The sequence below is a fragment of the Acanthisitta chloris genome, unplaced genomic scaffold, assembly GCF_000695815.1.
Source record: "Acanthisitta chloris isolate BGI_N310 unplaced genomic scaffold, ASM69581v1 scaffold10117, whole genome shotgun sequence".
Classification (NCBI taxonomy): domain Eukaryota; kingdom Metazoa; phylum Chordata; class Aves; order Passeriformes; family Acanthisittidae; genus Acanthisitta; species Acanthisitta chloris.
Window position 1 is genome coordinate 36,117 of NW_008682053.1, and position 19,001 is coordinate 55,117.

The 19,001-nt window shown below is 40.0% G+C and overlaps 1 protein-coding gene across 3 annotated transcripts in view; it reads right to left on the minus strand.

Annotated features, from left to right (window-relative positions):
- MBNL2 (muscleblind-like splicing regulator 2) overlaps positions 1–18,008 on the minus strand; it is a 34,118-nt gene extending 16,110 nt beyond the window's left edge. Inside the window, exons 1-7 of one of the 3 annotated variants that reach the window (XM_009078349.1) lie at positions 17,832–18,008; positions 14,650–14,850; positions 13,202–13,465; positions 7,949–8,002; positions 7,120–7,273; positions 3,791–3,826; positions 2,282–2,376 (exon numbers count right to left, since the gene is read on the minus strand). In XM_009078349.1, coding sequence (XP_009076597.1) covers positions 2,282–2,376; positions 3,791–3,826; positions 7,120–7,273; positions 7,949–8,002; positions 13,202–13,465; positions 14,650–14,850; positions 17,832–17,885 — 858 coding nt within the window. In that variant the 5' untranslated portion in view covers positions 17,886–18,008. The remainder of the gene's footprint in view (positions 1–2,281; positions 2,377–3,790; positions 3,827–7,119; positions 7,274–7,948; positions 8,003–13,201; positions 13,466–14,649; positions 14,851–17,831) is intronic. The other 2 variants (XM_009078350.1, XM_009078351.1) reach the window with 2 other exon arrangements.
- Positions 18,009–19,001: the final 993 nt, after the last annotated feature.

Sequence of the window (19,001 nt, forward strand, 5' to 3'; positions counted from 1 at the left end):
CAGTTGCTTTCAAAGACTTGCAATGACTAAAACAAAGACAGGTGTGAGAAGAAAAAGACAGTGATGGCACATGCTAGAGAAGCCAACAAGAAGAGCTGCTGGAGTGGGACTCACCTTCTCCATGTGCAGCAGTGCAGAGCTTTGGTAACACACCTACACTCCTTCCACAGGCAAGAGAACAAGGCAGAATCCTCCGGGGCAATTTACCCTGCCCTAACACAGACCTCTAGAAAAGCAGATGAACTGGATGCCAAACTTCCAAATGGCTGAAGTTAAACAAGTGAAAACCCATCCTCTTGTTAAACCATCCATTCATTTCTGCATGGAGTTGTATGTATATACACATACACAAATATACGCAACTACGTAAATACAAACAGACAGTTTTTATTAAATTTACAATCCTCTAATCCTCCAATGCAAACAAAATCTGCACTGGGAGAGGAGGAGCTGTGCCTGCCACCCTGCTAGATGTGAAAGTGCATTAAGACACACCTATATCTTCTCAGTGGCACTAGTTAATTGTGTCAAAGTGTTCCCATTAACTAAAGAAAAAGAAAAAAGACTGCTTACTGGTCCTTTTATAGGTGTACATGTGCTTATTCTACCTTGAGCCACAGGTGGGCCCTCTAGCACTCAGGAGTGTGGGTGGTGGAGGTGCCCCAGCTGCACTGCTGTTCTGGAGAGGGTCCCTAGCCAGCCCTCCCCAAACGACCCCATTTTCTCATAGTCCCTTGGCATCTTCAAGTCCCTCTGTCACCACTTTGGGATCACAAAACTGCACTGGATACCACCAAACAATTTTCTGCTGCAGACACTTCTGGGAAGGACTAGGAAATGCACCATTTGCCTGCTGCTCTTTCATCCTTATCCCAAGCTCTTTTTACAAGCTCTCAGAAAAGTACACACAAAACAACAACCTTCTTTTGACGAAAATGCTAGAAGCAAAAATGCCACAATGTTGGCAAACCTTAAAAAAAAAAAAAAAGGACAGGATTGTGTTTCTTTAAGAAAGTAGGGTGTATTTCAGAGGTAGTATATTTTTCCTAAATTACTATAAATAAACCCTTGCAGCAACTTCTATTTTTCCATGGGATACTTACATAGTTTTGGGAACGACAGTAAAAAAAAAAATAAACCTGTTGGTATAACATTATTAAGCAAAACATTTGCACTGATTTCTTTCTAAGTCCTTGGCAAGCAGAGGGGAATGAATCAACAGGCAAGTGTTTCTACTGGGTCTGCAACAACTTGTCAGTCTGTCCGGGAGCAACACAGGGAAAGGTGATGGGGACACAGCCCTTTGCCTTCTCTTGAGGAGTAAATCTGCTTGCTTCCTCCTCAGTCTGACCTCTCAAAATTTGAAGGAAAACACCTCTCAGGTGGAAGTGCCTGAGCATGGTCCTGAAGCAACAGAAAATCTGGAGCAACCCAAGTGCTGTACAAACTCCTGTCCTGGCAGACACGAGGTGCATGAGGGTGGGAATCTCTACAGCCCTACAGTGTGTAGCTTTGACTTCCCTGGGAATCAGGTCCTGCAGGAGGAGGGGGCAGCCCTACCAAGATGAAAACTGCCATAAACATAACAAACTGCAGAAGAAGAGGAGAAAGTATCATCTTTCCTAGCCTGACTCAGCCACTAACCCTCAGGGCTCTTTCCAACAATGTCCTTCCTTAGGGAAATACAATTCCCAGGTTAAAGATACACTTTCAAACATAAAGCAGGCATAGTCATCAATGTCTCAGGTGCTGTTTCGATCACTAGCATTTACAGAAAACATTCCATTTGTTTTCTGGGTTTTTTTTCCAGCTGCCTTCTCCCACTTGTGATTTTCGACAGCTTCCATGCTTAGAAATTAGTCACTTCCACACACCTCATGGAGAAGGCTACATTAACACACCTGACTGTTGGAAACCTGTGATGATCTTCCTTTTGAACTCAGGAGTTAATAATAGACTTTTGTAAGTAGTCCAGTACTACGGTGGTTCTAACTCCAGCTGGGTTAATTACACAATAATTAGGTACAAACATCGCAACACAAAACACAGCTACATCATTATTTGCAACACATGTTAACTCTAAATAAGTGCAACCTGTCCCACAAACACTTGCTATAAACGACTTCAAAATAAAAGTAAAATTTGATGGGGTAAACACAGAAATAAAAAAAAATTCTCCGGGAGAATTTTTTTTGTTAAAAAAAAAAAGAATTAAAATAAAAATCTCAGCACTCATTTAGAGTTCAGGATCTTGTGAAAGAAAGCTTTAAAAGGAGCAAACCTGATTTGCTGTGGCTGTTGCGGCGAAGGGAACACTTGTTGCAGGAGTTGTTGCTGCAGAGACAGTGGCGGCCGTAGCGTTGTGCATCATGGGTACTTTCAGGAGGGGAACCATGGAAGCAATGAACAGGAGGGTGCAGCATTATGGTAAGAGAAGTGGTATTTTTGGCATGGTGAATATCAAGAGCGGCAAGCCATCGTCATGGGTTAAACCGGCAGATGGCATGCAATCACAGTGCAAAGCGAGAAAGCGTGGCGGAGAAATAAAAAAAAAAGGGAAAATAGCTTATTACAAGTACAATTAAAGGAAGGTTGTCAACACAATCGGCGATTCCCAGAAAAAAAAAGAGTAAGGACCACTGAAAATGCGAGTGTTATCTCTAAGAAGAAGATTACTCGTGCGAATGAGGTCTTTACCAAAATAGCCTTTTACCTGTGAATTGTTACGTGGGTAATTTGTTTTCCCCCAGTCTAGATAGAAAGCACTCCAAAATACAGTTCTACAAAAAATACCCAGTGGTTTGTACTGGGAAGAAAACTGAAAAATGTTTATCGTAATTTTTAAACACAATTAAAAATGAATTATTTTCATGTATCTTCATTTTGAACTAAGCCAGATACTTGCTGTCTTCCTTTATAATCCAATTTATGCATTTTTTCCTACTAGCATGGCATAACTGCTCAACTTTATCAGTTAAATTACCATCTGCTTTGAGGCAAAAATCAGGCGAGGGATGATAATAATTTTCCTGGTATAAATACTACTTTGTTTGATCTAAAAAAGCAAGATCGATTCTGTGAAAGCTGCTGCATTTGCTCATTTTAAGAATGAATATTAATCAGCATCTTCATGGGGGAATTATTAACTTGATGTTTTAAAGGCTTGATATTTTAACTGTTTATCTGAGTAGGCCCAAAACCCAAAAATAAAATCACTGTGATAGGGCTACAGAAGAAAGATTACTTTTCTGTCTTAAGAGGCTGTTGCATTGGACTTCCATTTTGCACGCCCAAAATGTTAATTCCAAGCTGCAAATATATTTAAAGGAGGAGCAAGATTCAGATCACGAGTTTCAACAGAACCTCTGTGGATCAAAGTAGGCATTTCTGGGAAACGCTGATAAAACTTTCTAACACACAGCAAAGGAGAAATAGGCACACCACTATGAAACTTTAAAACACTGATGAAATTTGCTGGCTTTTTCCAGTATTTTATGATTTTATAGTACTAGACAATATAAAATATAAAGAGAAATAAAACTTCGAAAACTGAAAAGCAGACTGGAATTCATGGCATTATGCTTTTGCAGGGTAGTTGTTATAGCAGGTGGTATCACGCCTAAACTGCAGCTTTCGTCTACAAATCTAAACACTCTGCAAAGTCAACCAGAAGGACAAGCGAACCTTTAATTCTAGTCAGTGTCTAAATCTCACCTAGGATTTTTGAAACAAGTGAATACACATCATATACAGTATAAAAAAGAGATCAATAAAGAAATTTGGAACCTACCAATACTGGTAGCGGGTGTCATGCACAAAACTGACCCTGCGTGTCATGCAATGATAGGTGAGAAAAGTGGATAAAGGGAAGAAACAGGTTAGCCGTTTAGAGTTAACATTCACAGTGAGATTCAAGCATAACCACAGAGAAGTAAGTTAGTTAAATGAAACTGTAAGGTCATTCATAGTCTTGCTTTAACACAAAAAAAGGTGATGATGTTCTTATTAAACTCCTGAATATACTGTGTGATTTTTGGCATGTTTCCGTGCATATATGAGATACTTCACACACTTTTTTATTCATTCATTTTATCCTGTCACTTGGTACTTCTGCAGAAACATGTTTTTGTTTCTAGAAATATCTTTGGCTAAAGATCAAGGTATTTGAGAATTATAGAACTCACTGCATAACTCAGACAGCTCAGTGTTGGGCACATCAACATTCACCAACTTCTTGACATGCAGCAGAGAACAAAGTTAAAATGGAATTAAGACAATATTATTCTGCAAGAGCTTTGCCAAATTTGTGCTCAATGTTAATGTACCTGTTCTTAACACAACACTGGAGGTGGAACAGTGGTTCTGAACAAAGAAAACATTACTTTGACAATTCCCCAAGCTAAGTGTGTAACATTCCAGCAGAAGGCTCCAAGCACACCTCAGAGATGCTGTGGAAGGACTGCTCGCCTGCCTTTAGTTTTGGTGCCTACTCCACCTTTAACCTTCTGGAAAGACCAAATGAAAAAAAGAGATCAGCATCTTTTCAGGACGGTGCATACAGCAAGCTGGGGAAGGCAAGCAGGTAAGGAAACTAGTCCCAGGGACATGCATATTTGATACAAAGTCGAATATGCTTCCTGTATTCCTGCTTAATTACTACTTCAGCCCCTTATCAGACCACCATGGTACTAGCATTAACTATGAATGACCTTACCCAGGAACAGTCCTCAGAGAATACACAAAGTTCCTCCTCTAGAGGCTATAGAAACACTAACAAACAGCAATGGGAAGAGAGAAAAGATCTGTTGCTTTTAAGATCATTCACCAAACAATATGGAGAAGGTGACAAAGCAGTCAAACTGATGTAAAACAAACAAAGTGCAGAACTTTGGAGGTAAGCCATGCCAAGTCAAGCCCCACACTTTTTATTAGGGGAGCCAGTGGTTAAGAATGCAGAGAAGTTATATAAAACAATTGAGTTTTATATATATTCCAGCAGCAAAACTTGTCTTAAAATTCAACACACACACACACACACACACACAAGGAACACATTTGAAAATTATACCAGTTTAGAAAATATCACATAATCATTTAAAATCCAACGGATAATGTCATGCATTGCTCCTTAGACCTGGGTGGCATGACAGTCCTTACACCCACCAAATCCAACCTTCCCAGGAAACGTGGGAATATCAGATGCAGCATCTTTAATAAAAAGCTCATGACACCCACTCAGAGAGAGGGGGCTCCTGTTTTCTACCCTCCTCCCATACCCCACTCCTCTCTCTAAAATCCTTTCTAGGTGCTGATGGTGTTTGCAAAGAGCAGGAGGTTCATCACTTTGGGAAAGGTTTTCTCCTCTGGGCTTGGGCTCCATATGCTATGTTATCCCTCTGTTTCTTCTTTTTTCATACACTTGTTTTGGGCCTTGCCAGCAACCTGGCCCTTAAGGTTTAGTTCCAAGATCCACCCTTCCCACCATCAGAAATTTGTCAGATAAAACTCTAATTACACCCATTAGCTGGAAAGGGGGACAGACAGTAAAATACCACAGAAAGTGAGATACTTAAGGAAGCATGAACACTCCAAAATCTGGAAAATATCCAAACGCTATTTCACTGGAAAAGGTTTAAACTACTGTATCTGTGATTTTCCATAATTAATTTGAAGTCCTTGGCAATTACAAATAATAGCAATGAGCCCTGAAAGGGAGTGCCTGAGAAGGAAAAATGCATATCATACTGTAGATTCTCAGGGTTTCAACGCAAAATAAATTTGTGGAAATTTCTGTATGTTTGTAAGCAAAGGGCAAGTCTTCCATTCATGTCCAAATAGGCGGGCTCACGACTTATTTATTTTTTCCAAACACTCCCATAAATGTCAGTGTGTTTTCTGCCACAGACATTCTGGTGCACCAATGTGCTAAAAATACGACATACTATAACTTACTATAATAAATACAGGGGCAGGCTTCAAGGTTTTACTGAGGCCTTATAGAAAAATTCCATGAAGTCAAAGCCATCTGTGTTTGGTTTTTATCTTTAAAAGCATATGGGAATGCTGATAGATTGGGAAATCATCATGTGTTGGGTTTCGTTCCTTGTTTAACCGACATTATTTCTACAAACTAAAATAACATTGCTGAAATGTCAAGTGCATTTGCAAACACGTAGTTTTAAATGATTCTGGAAGTTCACACTTGATAACATTCTGATACTAAGATTATAATTTGTTAATTACTAATTAAGTCACAGAATTCCTCAGGCAGGATATTTACCTTTGGGAAGTTTGGAGTGGGGGTGACTGACATAATTTAGAGGGTTATATTGTTACTGTTTACACGAGCCCCTAGCACATTCCTCCTCTCACAGTGTTAACGAGCAGCCCTGCCACCAGCCACAGTGCAGGTCAAGCCATCTCTGAATGCTTTGATTTTTACAGATTCCAAGCACTGAAATGTAAATTACATTCACTCATCTACAGATCACCCCTAAGAAGAATTACAACCCCAGCTATGTGCCGCAAATGCTAGGAAATGTTCTGGTGGTAGTCCAAAATGAAAACCACGAAAATGCATCTGATGCCTCAAAGCCCTTTAGTGCAGCTGTGGGGATCAACGTGTTTGGCCAGTGTTTCCACACAGGTATTGACTGGAAGGTTATGGCTAGTGTTCCCCTTCTTGCTGTGCTCGTGTGTGGCTGGGACAATCCCCACAGCTGCAAAACAGCACCCAAGGGAGCAGGAGGATGATGTGGCATGTCTGAAGTGTGATGCTTTTCCCAGCATTTTTGTCAGCGGAACTTTGCCCTCTTCTCTCCTAGGGGAGTGCTGGCAGACACAAGTCAAAATACAGCCAATTTAAGGGAGGAAAAAAGGGGCAAACTGTACAGAGATGAGCGAGGCTATGAACGTGAAAAAAAGCAGCTTAATATCACGTTGACATTTCTGCTTGAATTCTCGTCCTTTGCAAGAGGAATTAAAATAATGTGTAATCACCTGTGCAGATTTCACCTCAAGTGCGCCAGGGAGCATAATAAAACCTGCTGTTAAGTGCAACCACCTGACATGGAGGCTACCTAAGGAACACAAAGTTGGCTCAATGTGGGTACAACATACCTGTTGGGATAAACGCTGCATGTTGCTGCAACTGAGCATTGGCAAGAGCCTGTTGATAGTGCAAGACACTGGGATTGAAAACAGCACTGGCACCATTGCTTTTTTCAAGTGCTTGTCTCTTTGGTAAAGGGTGAAGAACACCAGGAGGAAAGGCCTGTAAATAAGAAAGTTAGTTAAAATGGTGCCATTTTTAAGATGTTGTCTGTAACATATACATAAATACAAAAACTTAGTATTTTTTAAAGCAGCTAAAGATGCCTTGCCATGCATATTAACTCAAAGCACAGCAATGTAAAATGAGTGAAATTTTGTTATTGATAGCAAAAGCATGGTACTATTAACCTAAAACTGTAGCAGCACAACTACTGAAAAGAAACGTTTGCTTTAAAGCAACGAAAATGGCATTGCCTTTAAGTAGGTTTTCAAATATTACAGGGAGAAAAAACCACTTGTGTTTCATTGCCAAGTATTTTCTTTTTTCTCTTTAAATTTATACATAGTTTCCTATTATTACACAGATTAATGGATTACGTTATGCGTTTTCAATTACAAAAGCAGTTTTATCTCAATTCGACTTTTCATGAGAGATTTAAAAAAGATGAAACTGTGTTAGGAACCAAACTAAATCGTCTGCGGTTTATTACGTATGAGAATGAGATGGATAAATAGAGCTTCCGGTAAATTAACGAGTATGTGAAATCATTTCCGGTTGATGTTCGAAAAGTAAAGCGATACAAATTTCATTAGTTGCTTCTCTGAAGGAAAAAAAAATAGTAAAATAAACGAAAAAAAAGCTACATGCAAAGCAAAAGGTGAAAGGTCAAAGTACCAGGTCTACAGTTGCTTCGAGAGGTCGCTTCATTGCTTTGGCAGTCGACTGAGTCTTTTAATAACAGGCAGCGAGCACATGATGGCAGTGGGCCAATGGGAGTCAAGCGAATTAACATACAGGTAAACAGCAAGCAGAGGTGCATCATGGGAACGGCATTGCATTTGTGGATAGGTGAGAAGGAAAAAAATATTCTGAATGCAATATACAACATACAAAACACTAGGCATGCACAACAACAAAAATGTCTTCTAAAGAAATGAATATTACATTTTGAATTAGTACCGAAGCAAAAATGCATCTACTATACCTTAGTTAAAAGCATATAAGAGAGTAAAATATAGATGTTTGAAATTCAGGAAAGTTGAGTAAAACAGCAGCTTGCAGACACTATTAAGCATCATATAAACACTTCACAGAGATGCAGAAAGTTTTAAGGATACGCCTATAAGAATTCCTGATAAGTTAGTTAAGTCACATGTTAAAGCAGGAAAATTGATTTGGGAGGCTACGTTTACAAAGCTCGAATTTAGAGAAGAGAATCATTCGATGGATTTGAGGTTCAAAATGAGAGAGGTTCTCCTTTTCCAATACTAAAGAGTACACAATATGTCTAGTTACACTAACTTATCATTAATTCATTTTTTTCTCCTACAGCTGGGTCATTTTTGTAGATTTTTTTCTTCCTTGTAACTTACCACATTACACTGAGGGGAAAAAGCCTTTCAGAATTGAAAACATATTTTCTAAATTTTGCTTCAACCTTCAGTACTAGCATCAGGAGCAGGGAGTAAAAATAGTGCTCCCAGTTCATAAGCAAACATTAGCATATGTTACTACTCCAGCATTATTAATTTTTAAAGAAAGTACTTAGGTGTTGTACACAGGCATATACATTTATGTATACTTTCATAATAAGATCAGATTTGTGGCTGATATGATGGCATTCTGCAAAAACTTTTCTCAATAAAATATTACTTTCAAGTTTCATACTCTAAATAATTCTTACAAACCTTTAGAAAGGAAAGGTTTACTTAGAAATCAGAATTTCGACTTTTATTTTTAAGACACAGGGTGATGTTTAGCTCTTCTCAGACTACGCAGATTACATCTACCTTGAAATCAGTATGTGGAAATAGGGAACAAAAGCAAAAAACTCCACCAGAGGACAAGGCACAAATTGCCTGCAAAAAGCTTTTGGACACAACATTAGCTAGTGTGAACACAGTACTTTGAAGGATACACCTCATTTTGCTTATTCCTTGTTCCTGTCTCTGTTGCATGAGTCTTCCCAATACCTTCCCAACTCTCCTTCAGCACTTTTCTGGTTTACCCACCCTGATCTACAGGATCTCCTCATTTGTCTGGGTCCAAGACCCAGACATAAGAGGAAACAACTGGTGCAAAGTAAGGACCTGGACAGCCTTCTGTCTGAGCAGGGCACTGTGCAGCCAAAGTGTGGTACCCACCACAGGTACCCCCAGAGAGGACATCACTGTCTGCACAGGGCCGAGCTCAGATCCACTCTGCCTCCAACACAGACAGACGTCTACACAGAGGTGAAACAGTTATGACTGATTTCAGCATCGTGCAACGTGCTGAAGTTCACAAATTCAAATCAACATTATTAAGAGTTTCAGTTAATTACCTTTATTATCCAAATGTATATCTTATCTGATCTCACTTGTTAACTTCTTATCTGTTTATGGTTGCCTTTCTCCACTTCTTCTCCCTGCCCTTCTTAACCTCACCTCCCTACTTTGAAGCTTTTGCTGTCTCTCCCCTCATCTTCCACTGCAAGTTCAGTCTCACAGTTTTCCCAACCTGAAGGCTTTAACTTGATCTGTTTCTAAATCTACTCATCAACCTCGTTTCCATGTAGTCTCCCACTCTTTTCAAGCTTTCCGACCGACTGCTCATTTTTCACTCCTACATTTATCTTTTCTTTTATTTCATCCTGATAGTAAAACCTCCTTTGCCTCTTTCTGTTTCATCAGATTATCTTCTTCTCAACATTTGATCTTCTACATAATCAATAACCAAAAAAAATGAACAGCAACAGGCTGGAGAGGAAAAGGTTATGAAAAGGAAATAAAGATAATAATAAAAATTATCAAACATCTGAGGCATGGTATTTTCCTGCCATACATCCTATCAGTACACCATAATGTCTCCTGGCATACAAGCAGAGATCTACACAGCAAAGGCTTTCATGGATATGCAAGGAACTCCTGACTAAACTTAAATGTAAGAGGTGGGAGCAGGGCCAGATAGCCCAGGAGGAACAAGAACACAGCCTGAACATGCAGGGATATGTTAGGAGAGCCAAAGATCATCTGGAATTGAATCTGGCAAGGGATGTGAAAGACAACAAGAAGGGCTTCTCTTTATGTATCAGCAACAGAAGGAAGACTAGAGAAAATCTGGGTTTGCTGCTAAATGGGACAGGAATATGGTGACACAGGACATGGAGAAGGCTGAAGTTCTGAAAATCATCTCCACCTCAATCTTTACTGGCAAGACTGGCCTGCAGGCCAGTGGGAGACCAGTGGGAAAGTCTGACGTGAAGAAGATTTGCCCTTGGAGGAAGATAATCAGGCTAGGAAACACTTAACAAGCTGGATGTACACAAACCCATCGGAACTAAGAGAATGCACTGATGGGTGCTGAGGGAGCTGGCCAATGTCGGTGCAAGGCCACCCTTAATTATCTCTGAAAGATCCCTGTTACTGGGGGAACTTCTCGAAAATTGCAAGAAAGTATATGATACTCCTATAATCAAAAAGGGCAGAAAGGAAGGTCTGAGGACTGACAGGTTGGCCAACTTCACCTCTGTCCCTGGGAAAGCAATTGAACAAATCTCCTGAAAACCATCTCCAAACATATGAAAGCCAAGATGGTGATGGGAAGTAGTCAGCATAGATTTATGAAGAGGAAATTGTGCTTAATCAGCCTGACAGCCTTCTATGATTAGTCTGGCTTGGTGGCTGAAGGGAGAACAATGGATGTTATTTCTCTTGACTTCAGAAAGGTTTCAAAGCCATTTCATCCTCATAGACAAACTTATTTAGTATGGGCTAAATGGGAAACAGTGAGACAGACTGACAATTGGCTCAACTGCCTGGCTCAGAGGTCTGTGATCAGCAACACAGAGTCCAGCTGGAGGCCAGTCATCGGTGGTGGAAAATACTTGGAGAGGTGGCTGATAGACAAGATAGATGTGCTGCCACTCAGCGGGACCTAGAAAGTCTGGAGAAATGGGCACACAGGAACTTCACAAAGTTCAACAAAGACAAATATCAAGTCCTGCATCAGGGGAGGAACAATTCCAGGCATCAGTACATGTGGAGGGACACCAAGGTTTGGCAGAAAAGACCCTCAAGATCCTGGTGGATACCAAGCCAGCAATGCACCCTCACAGCAAAGGCAGCTGACAGGACCCTGGGCAGCATTAGGAAGATTACCAACAGGTGGAGGGAGGTGGTCCTTCTCCTCTACTCAGCACTGGTGAGGCCACATATGGAGCACTATGTCCAGATCTGTTTGCTCATCTAAATATGCCATTTGAATATTTTATGCATATTTTTCTGCAAAAAGTAATCCTGAATTACAGGCCCCTGATGCCTTGTCCTATGACATTACACTGCTAACATTTCAATTCCGTGTTTCCAAAGATGCTTCATCTTGTTTGAGGCTAAAGCAACTCCAATTAAGGCTTATTTACGATCACAGGATACATACACAAACATTACTGAAGTGCAAAAAAAATGAATCCCTTCATCTCTCTCCCTTCTCCTTTAGCATACTGCCTAGAAATATTACATTCTCTAAATGAGCAATAAATACTGCACAATAGAAGCTAATCAGAATAAACCCCCAATCTTCTTTGCTTTAATTTCCAGATGGCATTCAATTTCTGAAAGGAAGGGAAATTGTAACTAAAAATCATCCAATTTGAAACAGAGGCTGGGGATAGTATAAGAGAACGAATACTACAACTTAAGAAATATTATTCTGTGTGGTGGTCTATTTTCTTGCATAACTTACCCTTTGTCCCTCAAAAAAGTCTGGTCTTCACTAATTTGCTAAATACAATAGCTTGGGGTAGTTATATACTGTACTGTATTGTGTTTCTGGTAGGCTTTTTACCCAGAGAATAACTGTATTGTCTATAACTATTGTATGCACTGCCCACAAGTCCACAAACCACATCTGCTTAATTATTCGTCCACTGCCAGCAGTGAGGACAATGATTCTTTGATTTGCTGCCAGCAGTTTTGTCTCTCAAGTCAGATCCTGCATATTCAATTTATTTATCAATACCACTCCATAAATTTGTCAGCTTTCCTGGTAGCAACTGTAAGAGGCATCCAATCCTGGTAAATGGGTGGGCTGACTTATCTGAACAGTTTTAAGTAAGACGTTAAAATATCCGAAAATAAATGCCCTCAATCTCTTTTCTTCTGACTGTAGCTACAATGCTTTTTCTTAATGATTCCCATTTTAGTTTACTATTTTTAAACCACATGATTCAAGTAACTGGTCCTTGACAGTGGGAGAAGCAAAAAGTCTCTAGGCTGAGAGTCATCTAACCAAAGTGCAAAAAGATACAGGCAACACATTTTAGTCAGTGGGGATAGCTGAGTGCCTACAGAGGGAAGTTCTTTCTCTTCCTCAGACAGGCACTAATAGCAGATCAGATGAGTGTGCTGTTTTTTCTCCACTTCCTTCTACACTGAGACCAAGGTGGCTAGCTGCCTACCCGTCTGACTTCTAAGGTGGAGTGTGCTGAATCTCAGTGCAGGTTTCTGTTCTACTACAGATCTCTGAGGCAAATGCTCTCTCTGCTTTTCTTCCGAATTTCCACATGTAGATCTGTCATCAAAGAGCTAAAACAGCATATGTGTCCCTGTTTTCCTGGGAACACTGAAGCTTATCAGTTTTGTTTCTGTTTGGAAATACTAGGGGCAAATTTTACATATCATCAAGGCAGAGAACAGAAGTGGTATAGAGTGTCATTTGCTTCACTGTCTTGAATAGAAACACAGCATTAAAATAAGGGCATAAAGAAAAAAGTGCTTCCTCCCATCAAGCAATAGTAATAATTCTATAAATTCTTATCTTTTACCGAAACAAAAAGAAAGGAAAATTTACAAAAAGAGGCAAAAGAGAAAAGAAAGTATAAGCAAACAGCATTAAACTGAAGCAAAATAGGCATAAAAAAAAAAGGCAGCCATATATGCCAGCACTTACCATCACAGTCGCAGCTGCCGCAGCTGCCTGGGCTGCCACTGCAGCCTGGTTGGCTTGGTGTTGCGCCGCTTTGATTTTGGCCTGCAAATGTGCAGGAGGGTGAAAATACTTGCATTTCTCCCTCATGCAACGACCTTTTATGTAATCCATACACACGGTTACGGTGTTGTCGTTTGTGTCAATCATTGTGCTGTCTGCCGGATGCGCAAAGCGGCAATCAGTCTCTCCACGTGCACAGTTTCCCCGCTGGAACTCCCTGCACACCTATGCGCAAAACAACACGCGTTGCAGGGCAAGAGCTTGGCGCAGCACCAAGGGGCAAGAAGAGTCCCACACCCTCAAAAGACAGGCTTGCCCCTTGCCCCACTTAGTTCAAGCTTTACAGCGAATTCAACTGAATAAACCCTTCATCTTCTGGCGGGAAAGGGAAATGCATCTATTTTGCCCTTACTTGCTTGGCTCCTCAGGTAGCTGTGCAGTACAGAAGCTAAATGAACTTGACATGCAACAGAAGCATTCCCAAATGGCTTTCCTTCTTCCTATTTAGAAAACAGCCAGGAAGGATACTTACTGCAGTAACTGCCCCTGCAAAACTAGCTGGGAATCACAAAACATTTTGTCCCTTTCTGACTACACTTTATGTTCTTGCAGGTCCACTGGTAGGGAAGGAGTTCTTCTTGCTGAAACCCAGGGAAGATACACATCAGATGCACTGTATTTTTTATGGAGTCTACAAACAAAATTGAGAGCCTACTTAAAAATGGTATTCAAAAATGGGCAGAATGAACACACTGATCTTCCTAAGAAGAAATGTGCTCTAGACACTAGTGCTTACACTTCTGGGAAAGGACATTGATTTCTGTAAGAGCCATTTGGGCCTCCTTGTGTACTTGGATCACAGATTGCACCGAGTCCAGCCATTCGAAGACTCATCAACACCTGTGAGGCTCTGCACATAGCTGAGGGCTCATCCCTTCAGCCTGCTGCAGGGTTGGTAACATCAGCATCTCCATTTGCAGCTCAAGGCTGAAGGGCAGTATCATTCCCCTAATATCAATCCATAAGGCTATAAAACTCCCTTAATATCAATGCAGAAAAACCAAGAAACAATCAACACTGAAACAAAAATGTGCTCGTTAGAGATTTCATCAAGGCATGCCTTTTACAGGCATGTATACCTGACGTATTTTGGAGGTGATGAACTTTCCAAAAGATGAAAATTCATGTTGATGTCTGTGCATTAAATTTAAGCAAACACACTACCTTAAAAATAACAGCATTTAATTACCACTGGCTGCAAGTGCAGAAATCCTGCTTGGTTACAAGTTTTTTTTATCTGTAGCAACTAAATTTAAGCCTCACTTCTAAAACAATAGTTTTTTCCCTCTAGGATCTTTCACACAGCCTATCAGAGGATGTATTTCTAGTCATGGTGGTATCTACAGTACCTCCAGTTTATCAGTCCTGAGGAGTTTCTGGGTAGCAGTTGAACTGGGGACTGAAACCGGTGGACTTCCAGGAACAATGACAGGTGGCGTGGGTAGGATCTCAGTCGGGACTAAGCCAACTCCTGGTGTTACTGGCGTTAGGTAAGGAGCAAAGCTAATAGCTGTGTTCGTTCCTATTGTGGGACCCACTGGAAATGTGGGCTGCAAAAGGAAAACACAGACAAAGATGAAACAACAACCCAGTAATCAATAGCTTACTAGTTGTCTTTCGCTTGTTCTTTCTGGCACTGATTCATTTTCTTAATGAAAAAAATTTCAAACAGCTGGCAAAACACACAGCAATCCTCTCTTCTTTTAATCATGTAACATTCCAGCAGCACACGAAGAAACGCCTTTGTAACTCTATCATTGGAAAAGAGTCTGCTCGTGCAAAGGAAGTTATAGTTTGAGCCTGAATCTCTGTGGAGGTCCAGCTTACATTGCAGGCTTATTTACGCATCTAAAAGCAGAAATAACACAGACTTTATTGCTTTTTCTCAATACCACTTTGCCTTGGGAAAACAGGCTATTTTTTAAAGTACCAGATTTCATAGATGAAGCAGTATTAAATATATTAAAGCTGTATTTTTAATAAGAGTATATATAATGAGCTCTTTGGCATGTAACTTCCATCTGTTTGCATACTGTATTTTGCCACCTCCTGCAATTATATGTTACTCTGGTTCATACATTGAAAAAACCTCACCTTTGCAAATGTTTGTGTGCTCAGCTGTCACCAGTGGCAAGCAGAATAAATATTATAATCTCAGCTGGACACAATATTTAGAAAGGGATTATTCAGGCTTAGCTAGAGTTCATCGTATGAAAAAATTTGATTGGAAGGAATGATACGGGTCTAAAAATCTGTTTCATGCCTTCCTACAGTGAGTCAGTGAAGTCATGACCAGAAGAAAGAGCACTTGTGTGATACTAAAACACAGCCCTGACAGGCAGAATAGTGGGTTTGTTACCACCAACTCCACAGGGGGTGGAGGCAGAACATCACCATGGTCAGACCATGCTCAGACCTGGAAAGTGCTTTAGTTCTGCAAAGCTGACATTTACCCCAGAGAGTGAAGCTATAATTATAAATGAGGAAAAACTCTGCAGAAAAACAGGACACATCGCAGATTAGCTTCTCAGAAATTAAGTTCCCAAACAAGCCATCAGCAGAACACTGAGGCTCAAAAACACTTTGACAAAGGAGGAGTGTCTTTCTCATTAAGATGGCCTGCACGACATACAGCATGTAGGAAATATGCAAGACAAAGCACAGCAGACAGAAGTTTTTATTTCTTTTGCTTTGGGTTTGGGTTGTTGGTTGGTTTTGTTTCGTCTTTGGAAGTAATTACTAAATTATAAATGAATGTGACTTAGTACCAAGAAGATGCTTTGAGCATGCAGATTAACCAGGATAACCAACTATATGGAAATGGAACCTACCTGCCCTAGAGAGTTAAAAGTGCTCTGTTTTTATCAGTGATCATAACTGGTTGATATCAAGCAATCCAGTTTATATGTCAAATAAGAGCTAAATTCTTAGGAGAGCAATAATGAACATTCATATGAAACAATGGTTCAGCTATCACGAGGACAATATGTATTATGTGAAATATAAATAACAGCTTTGTATCGGATATAATTTTAAGATTAAATTCACATGTCAAATGACTTCTATGGAATTTTCTTTCACTTTTTATCTATCTGGTCAAGGCTGAGTCATCTTAATCTGGCAATTTATGCGAGACAGAGAAATAAAACCTGGCATTTTTATCACAGCAATCAGTACAGAAGACATTACGTCAATGAAATTGTAAAGTTCAAATGATGAAATGGGTGAGAAGGAAAAAGTATAATTTTGCTACTTCAATTTTTCTCATAATACTAAGAGGTGGAATTTATTACTTTGCCAAAACTTCTAGTGAAAACTCAAGTAGTAAAACCCCAGGAAATATCAAAACACAGTAGGCCAATATAACCAAGATACAATGTGGTGAACATGTACCAGAAATTCAGGGACTCCTGACACCCAATTCCCAATCCACCTGACAGCAGATGTTTCAAGTATAAAAACACATTTAAAAAAGGCATCTGGAATGAGCTTCCTGTGACCAAACACAGATGTTTGCTTCTGAGATGTTTACACTTAACTCCTGTGGTAGCCCATGGAAAGACAAAGGCACTTAAAAAAACCAGATCATCTAATCTGAATGCAGATGTCTGAAACAAGTCACGCAAATAGTAGTTAGAAGTGCCTATGTCTTCTGATACACTATAAATGGACTTTGGAAGCCCAATAAAGAGGTTGATGTCAACACTCCAGATGCTTCCAGTTTGAGAAAGATTCCTACTCCAGTGGGATGCCTTACACTAGGCATTCAGATCGAAAAAAACATCATTAGCAGCCACGTGTGAAAAGTTTAATTCAGATTACTTGCCAAACCATGCTTTGAAAGCCTGCTACGATGAGAAGCCCAACTGCAAGGATAGCCCAGAGCAAGAGCACTTTAATGTATATCCACAGATGCTGCTCATGCATGCCGGATTCTAGTTCTGTGTCACCTTCTGGCACCATACGCATCACCTTGAGACAAAACGCTGAGTTTGTGAAGTGCATGCACTGCCAATTCTCTGTCTTATCCTGGGACACTCTGGAGTTCAATAGAGTAAGAAAATGCTCCCCAGAATGACATTAACCTTTGTTCCTGTTTAATCCCAATTAATTATTGGGATAAAATAATATTTAAAGCCATTCAAACCCATAGACTCTTGAGAAACTTTGTGTTTCTACTCAAATACCTTATTAGCAAATTATTGTTATTATACAAATTTTCACTTCCAGAAGAATTATAGGTAAAAATCTTACAATTCTAGACTAAACCTGACATGAACTGAATGAAGGAAAAATAAAAGAGGAAGAAATTGCAAATTATGTTGGGACAAAAGATAAACAAATCAACTCTACAGCAACACTCCACTATATCTTCAAATTCAAATACGAATAAACAAATCTCTAGCATCTCAGCAATTCCTGAAGTCAACAGACAGGGACTACTTTTATTGATACTAGTTCAGAGAACTTTTGAAGGTCAACATAGTCTTCAACTTTACTTACCGTAACACCATCAGAGAAACATACTTACCACTGGCTGTAGCGGTGTCCCTGGAAACATGAACTGCATTTGCTGGGCAAGCATTGCTGCTGCAGTTTTTTGTTGGATTAAGTTGTTCCTGCCATTGATTTCCAGTTGAGTTTTTAAATGTGTTGGTGGATGAAGGTACTTGCAGTTCTCCCTTGTACAACGACCCTGGGAAAAGAAGTCACACTAATCGGTCTGCTGCTTTTGATGATAGTTTAATGCCTCCGAGCAAAATATTACACCATAAACTAAGTACTAATGAAACACAGGGTGTTTCCTGGGAACTATGTAGTGGGCTGGGAGGAACTGATGGCCTTGAGCTCTGCCTGAGCCCACGACCTTGGAGTGATCATTAAGGCTAATAGCCACGGAAAAGAAAGGCTTGGAATCAGCATTTTCATTGTTAAGTACAAATCACTGCCATACAATTAATACTCAGAGAATTATCCAGACTCCCTTAACTGCCTCTCATAGCATCTTGGCTGAAGTATCTGGTGTTACCATAACATAAAAGTTTTTTATAAATGACATTACATTATGAATAACAAACTGAAACCTTCTTTGAGAGAAATTTAAGTACATCACATTAAAAGTAATCATGTGTTTGTGGCAGTAAGGATCTGAAGTGGCCACTCTCTGCTTGTGTTCTGTCATATGTTCACCGTTATTCCATTTCACTGCCTTCTGGCCTCCTGTTTTTATTACATCAGCACAACTTTGAACTATTTCCACTCAAGTATAAAAGAGCAGAAGTAAAGCTGGTGCTTTCACAGCCTAAATTTAGATGCAGTGCATGGAGCTAAATCTGAAGGTACACAGCAAAAGCAGAGCTCCTGATCAACATGAAAGCAGGAATTTTAGACAGTCATGAGATAATAAGAGACAATAAAAATATAGGTGAGCTGTCATCTCTGAGGTAGCTTGTGTTGGAGGAGACAGACTTGGAGCACACCTCTACAGGCTGTGCATGCCTACCAAGAATGTAGGTAGACCAGCATAAGATGTGCTGATACATTTTCCCTCAGAAAGGGAAATTGTAGAGTACACAGGAAGTAGAGCAGCTGCAGGGCAGGGCCTGCTGTGATCAGAAGCTCCTTGATGACAGAGCTCACAGACAATCACAGAACTTTAAGAGCTGTGACCAGAGGGCCTAGAGCATTAGTCAAACTGCAT